The sequence below is a fragment of the Leptonychotes weddellii genome, unplaced genomic scaffold (assembly GCF_054177405.1).
Source record: "Leptonychotes weddellii isolate Sample4059 unplaced genomic scaffold, ASM5417740v2 HiC_scaffold_7042, whole genome shotgun sequence".
Lineage (NCBI taxonomy): Eukaryota > Metazoa > Chordata > Mammalia > Carnivora > Phocidae > Leptonychotes > Leptonychotes weddellii.
Genome location: NW_028039959.1, coordinates 606 through 9,727, shown reverse-complemented (window position 1 = coordinate 9,727; position 9,122 = coordinate 606). Strand labels below are relative to the sequence as shown.

The following is a 9,122-nucleotide window of genomic DNA, read 5'->3' as shown; positions in this document are numbered from 1 at the left end:
TCTCCTGTTTGGGGCCTATAACATTCTAGGCCCTAAAAATTTGGTGAATGAATGAATTACATTAATAAACGGAAAAGTATACCTTGTTTTGAGTAAGCAGCCTCGATTTTTACAAGATGACAGTTTTTCCTGCATATTATATGGTTTATATGACGTTTCATGTAAGTCATTGTTTAGGTGAAATGTTTCTGAATATTTAATTGGTAAGAATAAATTTTAAATGTTTTAAAGATTTCTGTAATGTGGGAGACTGGCTGTATCGATGTTTATAAGGTTTTAATAGTTAAAACACTAGAACAGTAATAATAAATCAGAATAAAAGTCCTGAAACTGTGGTTTCAGGTATGTGTGTGTGAGTAATAATTACATCTGTATATATTGGTACCTGTGTGAATTTGGTATATGATACAGATGCCATTTAAAGTTCTTCCTTCAATACCAAAGTAACTTTTATTTCACTTAAAGAATTAAATGTAAACATATGTGAAACTTTAAGTACAATAAAGGAAAATATAAAGTTTATATTTCTTGAAGTTATAGAAGAATGTTCTACCTATATAAAGAAATAAAGAACTTGATGTGAAATATTGTTATGATGATATGAAAAGTGAGAACATCTTTATATCAAAACTGACAACATCTAAATTGGCAGCTATGTTTTCTGGAATTAAAGACCAGTAATAAAGTGATGGGGGGACTTTTTCTTAAGGAATTCAAAAGAAAATTGACCAATTATATATATAAACTTTTAATAGAAATGCAAAATGAAATAACCAGAAGTAGCTTTTGTTTCTTAATCATAACAGAAATATTGTAATTAATAGTGGTATGTGTTGCCAAAGACACATACATCTGGTGAAAGTATGAATTGATACAGCCTTTTATGAAGGTACTTTGTTTCAAGCACCTTTCAAATATGGGTATTTTTTGACCCAGCAACTTAATTTTTCAGTTTTTAATTATTGATTATGAGGAAGTAATCTTTTAAGATTATCTGATTGTATGAGGGAATGCTCAGTTTGATAGTGCTAATGTGAAAAAGAAAACTTAGATAAATTTTGATCTCAGTTTATTTTATGCATATCAAAAAAGATTGAAAGCAGTAGCCAAAAGTGATAGTCATTATCTCTTGGTAGTAGGAGTATAAGTTGTTCTTTTTGTTGTATTTTCCTGTGCTTTCTATAGTGAATGTGTATTACTTTTACAATCAGAAACTTTGGGTGGGGGGGGCAGTTTAAAGAATAATTAGAATTTTTCCTATATAATGAAAAATTGAGATTTAAAAAAATAGTCCTTTTTGTGCTTGAGATCTTTAACTCTACAGTTGGATTCTGCATGTGATCCTATTAATGAAACAGAAGAAGGATTGGTAGTTAATGTACTCTTGGACAGTTAGGAATTTTGTATGATTAGCTAAATATTTTTACCATTTTATAAAATCTTTAAAATGTTTTACCGTAATTTGGTTTTTGAGTCTCTAACGTGTTTCGGAGACTCAGAATATGTCTTTAAATGGATTTTTTTAAAAAAACAATTATGTGGCAGTAATTAGCATTTCATTTTTCCCAAAGAGTGATTCTCCCCTGGGCCCACCCATGTTTTATTTTTTATTTAGATCAGTTCTTTTTTTTTTCATTGAACCTTCTCCATATATTTATATTATTCATGTTTGGATTTGGCAGCTATATTTTCTGCTCTGAAGAATCTTCAAGATAAGATTCGACGCTTAGAACTTGAAAGGATTCAGGCAGAAGAAAGTGTGAAAACCTTGTCTAGAGAAACAATTGAATATAAGAAAGTATTGGATGAACAGATACAAGAAAGAGAGAATTCAAAGAATGAGGAGTCAAAGCACAATCAAGGTTTGTTTAATTATGAAGGAAATGAAACCTACAAATAACACAAAATACAAAATGAAATACACAAAATAAGTATTGTAAAATTATTCTAAAAGCAATTTCATGTTCGTATTTTCTAGTAGTCAGTGTCTTTGGGCACTCCAGAATTGCATTATACTCAAGTGCATTTTGAAGAGCACATCCTGATGGTCCTGCATTATATTTACTGACCGAATTCAAGACAGATTGGACCTAGCATATAGGAAGAGAATGACTTAGGTCACCTGAATAGGCTTCTAGAGCTACTGGAAAGTGTTTGTTGTATACACAGTAGAGTTAATTCCCATTAAATAGCTTGTTACAGCTGTTCCATGAGTGAGCTAATTTCTGCTTTTCTTACGTATTCTTTTTAGAACTGACCTCTCAGTTGTTAGCTGCAGAAAGTAAGTGTAATCTTTTAGAAAAACAGTTGGAATACATGCGCAATATGATAAAGCATGCAGAAATGGAAAGGACATCTGTCTTAGAAAAACAGGTATGGTACATCACAGATTCGTTTTCAGGAACAGTTAGTTATGGGGAAAATTAGACTGACCTAAAGATCTTTTTTCTCAGTAAAGACTTGGTTCTGTTATAATCATTTCTCCTTTTATCATGATCACTGATAGCAGTACCAGTAGTTCATCTTGAGAAACAACTAGTGTAAGCTTTGAGGGAAAATGTGATTTCTTTCTTCAGCATAGCTATAAAGAGGTTTCCTTTTTGGCTGACCTTCACACACCCTGCCATATCCTCTGCATATAGCTTTGATAGCTTCTGGCTTTTGAACAGTATAACAGCCCAAGACTGAAATTACTTGAATCATTTATAGGGTGGGGAAGGAGGTAGTCCATTCAATCTGCCACATGATTGGAAATAGCCCATTTCCTAAGAATGGTTCCAATACTGGAAATAAAATATGATTTATGCCAATTTTTAACAGTGTATTTTTTAGGGCAGTAACTATCCACTAAGGTGGATTGGAGGGAATTGATAGTTCACACAAATTCCTGGGAAAATTACAGTTTTACTTTATCTTACTCAAATTTCTATTAGTATGACACTTATTGCCATAGTCTTACAGATGAAGATATACTGTTTAAAAATTTAGGTACTTAGTGTTTTGGCTTTTTTTTTTACTAATAGACCTCAATTTAGCCTAGTTTAATGGTTTACTCTGTGACTGTCGGATGGTAGTCTTTTCAAAGCCTTGACACTAAACATAAAAAAATAATGATGTTTTGCATAGAATTCAGAGGAAGTATAAATGATAGATACAAAAAACATAATTATTACCTTAATTAAGAGATTAACTGTGTAAGAGAACCAGACTTATTGAAAGTATTAGTCTATATGTATCTAATAAATCCCTGCTATCTCAGAGTGTAATGAAAGTCTCAGTACATGGACCCAAATATTATAATAGTATATGGTAAGAACAGGATTCCACTTGTATTTTTTTGTTTTCTCCCTGTGGTTTCATCTTAATATTGTTCTCCCAGAATCTCTATAGTATCTAAGTACTTCTATGAAAGGCCAGACAAATATAGTATATGCCCAGTGTCAGTTACTTTTTGTTTTGTCAAATTATCATGCTGTGTTTAATACTGTTCCCCAGGTTTCCCTTGAAAGAGAACGACAACATGATCAAACACATGTGCAGAGCCAGCTTGAAAAGTTGGATCTTCTGGAACAGGAGTATAACAAACTTACCACAATGCAGGCTCTGGCAGAAGTCAGTGAATGTTTCTTTTACTCATCAGTGCATGATATTGGTTCTTTTGTAAAATTGATCATTTTAAAATACTGGATATTCATAGGAAGAAAAGTGACCTTGTAGCAAAAAAACAGGAATTTTTAAAGGACAAAAATGTAAATTTGGAGGAAGTGTTCACATTTTATAATCTTGATGCACATAAGGAAGTAGTTCTTTTTGAAAATGTTGGAAGCTTAAATGTTTTTGATCATCCTTAAGGCTTGAATTACTTGGTTTAAGTTGTTCTCTTTAGTTTTAATTGATTCACTTGGGAAGTATTTAATACCACTGAGATTAAGTTCCCAATTTAGCTTCCATGTATCCTATATTCCTTCATACAGAGCTGTGTTCTTTGGCCATAGATTTTACCCATAATTCTGTTCAACTGCCTCACAGCTACTTCACAAATGACTAATAATGAATCACAAAGGAGAATGTCGTGGTTATTGGCAAGCACAGTGTCATTACTGGAGTGAAATAACAAGCATATATTTGCTGTGCTAAAATTTTATAGCGGATTACTATGTTGCTGTATTAAAATTTTACATAAAGACACTAAATCTTTTCACTAACCACTTTTAATATTTTTATCACTAGAAAAAAATGCAAGAGTTGGAAGCAAAACTCCATGAAGAAGAACAGGAAAGGAAACGTATGCAAGCTAAGGCAGCCCAGGTAAGTTGCAGTGTCAGCAGGTAGGCTCCTCATATTTCATACTTTTCTTTATATATAAACAAAAGATTAAATGTGGGCTTCTTAGATTATTTATATTTTGGAATAGCCCAATATATAAATTGTCAGACATAGCCTGGTATGGAAAATTGCAAACCTATATTTTTACAGAGTAAAAGTTGAGCAGTTTTTAGAGTTGTTCAAAGTGTGGGGTTTCAATCAGCATTTTAAAAAAATTAATAGACTAAAAAACATCAAAGATATAGTATATGTAATAAGGTGATACTTAATCATGTAAAATTTCTCACATGGGACACTACCGGAAATGTTTGAAAACCATCATGTAGTTTTCTTCTTACACATTTTCCTTTTTCTTGGTGGCCTCAAAACACCAGGACAGAAATTGAGGTAATGGGCTATTCCAATAGCTAGTGACCCATACTAATTCACAAAAGCTACCATATAAGGAAAGCGAGCTCTGTTTGCTCCTAGTCTTTGATTTTATCCCATGCATTGGCTACCGGATGGAATAGGTGAGGCAGTTTGAAGTCACAGAAACACTGAGTTTATGTATACCAACCAGAACTGCCTTTCTAAAAGATACAGTAATACTTTTGTATCCCGTAAGTCTTACAAATAAACACCTTGTTTGTAACTGATGACTCTCTTAAGAGCTTATTTATTCAAATACCTCCCATATATTGCCCTCCCCTTCAAAGTCTTTAAGTTTTATAAATTTGTATGTATCTGTTCTCATCATATTAACACAAGAAGCAGGTCTTGATTCCAAAACAGTTAGGAGTGGCGGCTCTGCAGTTCAGGCTGTGGTCTGATGCCAGCAGATTCCTGAGCTCAGTTCATGTATGGGCTCGCAGGACTGTAAACATTCTGTTATCTTTGTCATCTTGTCTACTTCTTCCATTACTTCCCAGAGCTCACTGAGTTAACATAATCTCTATTAAACCTGATGTATTTTCTTTCTCAAATATTTACCTTCTGATCAATTTGTATATTTTTGTTTTTATTATTTTATTTTTTGCTTCAGTGTGCTGAGATACATAGTCATATGGCTTTATTATCGATCACCAACAAATTTTGAAATTACTTGGTTTCTCTGCCCATTCCACTTTAGGGTAGGCCACTTTACTGTGTCTCCATTTCCTCACTTGTAACATGCAAACTCATGGATTGTGCTTTATATACATTGTGGTGGTGAGCTCTGTTGTACATGAAATAAAAATTAAGCAAGTTCATTATTTTATTAACTTAAATTTTAATTTACAGTATTTTCGCTTTCTTTTTTCATTTCTCAGGCATAAAGAAGGGACCAAATAGTTATTACTGATAATATAGTAAAGGTTTTGAATTCTGTTTCAGTAAAGATTTTGAGTTCTGATAGTGAAAACTGTTATAGTGGAATAACAATGACCAGGGATTGTACATGGTTCCAAGTCAAGCTTTTTTTTTTTTAAGATTTTATTTATTTGAGAGAGTGTGAGCACATGGTTGGGGGAAGGTGTAGAGGAGGGAGATAGGGAGAAGCAGACTCCCAGTGAGCAGGGAACCGGATACCGGGCTCCATCTCAGGACCCTGGGATCATGACCCTGAGCCGAAGGCAGATGCTTAACCGACTGAGCCTCCCAGGCACCCCCAAGTTAAGTTAACCTTAACTTTCGCAGTCTCGGGCAAGATATTTAACGATTCAGAGCTTGGATTTTAACATTGATTAAGTGGTCTTCATATTATATCTTCCTAGTATTAGAGAGATCAAACAAGAGAAAAGACAACGAAAGTACTTTAAAATGGTAAAATTCTGCCACACAAAATAGATAACCGCTACCAGGAAGAACTAAATAAACTAGAAGTTAATTTTCAAAAAAATTGGTTTTTTTATGCTAGTCAAACTCATTTGGCTTAACAGGTATTCCAGAGTAGTAATTTTATGTTCAATGAATTCTGTCTATTCAGTTTATTATATATAAAGCATTGTTAGATGTGTGGGAATGTAGATGCTCCTGAGGTAGGCATCTGCCTAATGAATGCAGTCATTGTAGGAATTATTAGTATTCTATTTCTTTAATCCATTGATTCTGAGTGTTTGTTCCAGCTCCATCATAATTTCCTGGGGAACTTTAAAGTACTTTTTAAAACAATGAGGTGCAGGGCGCCTGGGTGGCTCAGATGGTTAAGCGTCTGCCTTCGGCTCAGGTCATGGTCCCAGGGTCCTGGGATCGAGTCCCACATCGGGCTCCCGGCTCAGCGGGGAGCCTGCTTCTCCCTCTGACCCTCTCCCCTCTCATGCTGTTTTTCTCTCACTCGCTCTCTAAAAAATAAATAAAATCTTTAAAAAAAAACAATGAGGTGCAGAGAAGATCGTGACATTCTGAATGATTCTCATAAACTCCCAAATGATTTTGACACACAGGCTGGTTTGAAAACCACTATTGTAGACAAATACACACAACTGTTTTTTGTTTTTTGTTTTAAGGAAATCTGTAAGTTGGTTTAGGGAAGGCACCAGTCCTTGTTTGATATCCCTAGTAATTAGTTATGGAATTTCTACCATATGCATAGGAAACTATTTTTAAATTAATGTAGTCACTAAGCTTCTAGAGAAAAGGGCATAATAGCATTTGCTGTGACATACCTTTCAGTTCTTTTGGACATAAATTTCCGATTTCTTTGTCTTAAATTGTAAGAGTATGAGTTTTTTAAAGAGGAAGAAATGTATTTTGCTCTCCAACTGCTTTGTGTCTGGCACTGATGTGGTTGCCATGTGTAAAAAAGAAGAAAATATTGAAGCATTGGTTTGGAGTTAGATATATTGCATTTAACTCATTAGGTCTCTATTTTATGGAACAACTGCAAATAATGGAGCTAAAGAGTTCCAAAATTAAAAAAAAATAAATAAATAACATAGCACTTAAAGATAAAATGAGAGACTTGTATTGATTTAAAATATTTGGCAAATGTTGACAGATTGATTCACAGATTGATTCAAGACAGGTTACACAGCTATGATGTGTTTTTCAGTCAGATACTACTATAAGGTTTTTACAGGTCTTTACATGGCAAATCTCAAATTTAAATAAGAGCTTTTATTTCTATAGCATTAACTTTATGTTGTCCTGTTTTTCTTAGTTGCAGACTGGTCTAGAAACAAATAGAATTATCTTTGAAGATAAGACAACTCCATGTGTTCCCAATGCAAGAAGAGTTAAAAAAAAGAAGTCAAAACCACCAGAAAAGGTACAAAAACGGGACCAATAGGTAAAAGTGCTGATTATTACTTAGCGTAATTTATGTGAAAATACTCCTAAAACAGTATGGTACATCAACCTTGGATAAGGAGATCTCTTTCATTCAGTTTCTTCATTGGGAAGATGGGGATAAGTAATAACTACATATAAATTTTTACCTTGATGGATAATATATATGCAAGCATTTTAGAACTGCAAAACACTACACAAATCTTAATTATTATTCAGTATTGCTTTAACGACTTTTTACTCTTAAAATGTTTTTAGGTGTATGTAACTATACATACATCACATACATACACACTCTGTTTCTTTACTGAGACTGTAATTGCTGTTTTGGCAGGTACTATTTTTTCCTTCCTAGCCTTTCGTAGGCTAGGATGCAAATTGTCAAGTATTATTAGGAGCTCGAGAACATTCCAGTATCGATAAAGCAAGTAGTAGCCCAGCAGTAAGCTGAAATTTCAGGTTAGTTGTGTATGGTCAGCTTTTATCATCATGTGAGTAAACTTGTTTTTCTTTCCTTTCCATTCAGAAAGGTTCTAGGAACTATTTTGCTGCACAACCACATTATAGATTATGCTTGGGGGATATGCCTTTTGTAGCTGGAAAGGTGAGTTGGTCAAAGTCTGGATTTTTTTTTTTCTTTACAACCTAGCTCTTTGAATTGAATCAACTCTTACACCTGTATGCCTATAAATGTTGAAAACATTTTTCTGTCCCTTTGCCATATGGATCATAGTGATGTGAGAAGAGATAGAAGAAGGTTTTATGGGATTGGGGGAGCAGAGAAGAGACAAGGGGGACTTTAAAGCAGGTAAAGCATATGTGCAAGGAAGGTTATGAACAAAATCCGACACCCTGGTTTGGAGAAGGGGTGTTTGCAGATAGGAGTAAATGAAATAGGAAATAATAATTTGTAGCATTGGGTTTTTAGTATCAATCTTGTTCATTTATATTTAAATATAGGTAGATATTTAAATAAATAGAAATCACATACCGTTTGTCCTCACATGCATATTACTTACAGAACTCATTCTCCAAGAGGCAGTCAGAAATAGACTTGAATCCTCTGTTCCTTGAGTGTTTAAATGTAGAGATGGTAATTTTGTCAAATATCAGCAAGTACTGGGTCATTTCGAATAAATGCTTCACACTGTGTTAGTTTAGGGGCACCTGGGTGGCTCAGTTGGTTGAACGGCCGACTCTTGATTTCAGCTCAGGTCATGATCTCAGGGTCCTGGGATCAAGCCCCAAGTCCTGCTTTGCACTCAGCAGGGAGTTTACTTGAGATTCTCTCTCCCCCTTCCCTTCTCCCCACTTGCTCTCTAAAATAAATACTTTTTTTTTCAATACATCTGATGAGACCTCATTAATTCTAGACCACTTTATTTGAAAGTTCCTAAGTAAGTTAAAATCTTTCACTGTAAGTTCTCATTGTTCTTTTTCTGCTCTCAGAGATCCACATAGAACAAATGAGCCCTTGACTAGGGAAATTTTAAATATTTATTTAAATTGTTATGTGAAAATAACTTTATTCTCATCTCCTTATTCTA

The 9,122-nt window shown here is 33.9% G+C and overlaps 1 protein-coding gene across 1 annotated transcript; it reads left to right on the top strand.

Moving 5' to 3' along the window:
* Nucleotides 1–1,657: 1,657 nt before the first annotated feature.
* On the top strand, nucleotides 1,658–8,915 carry LOC102743396 (centrosomal protein of 57 kDa; the record flags this gene model as incomplete). The annotated part of the gene is made up of 6 exons (XM_081811326.1): nucleotides 1,658–1,862; nucleotides 2,252–2,373; nucleotides 3,496–3,612; nucleotides 4,231–4,308; nucleotides 7,448–7,555; nucleotides 8,102–8,915. Coding segments are annotated over 6 exons (753 nt in total), but the record flags the coding sequence as incomplete, so codon positions are not given.
* Nucleotides 8,916–9,122: the final 207 nt, after the last annotated feature.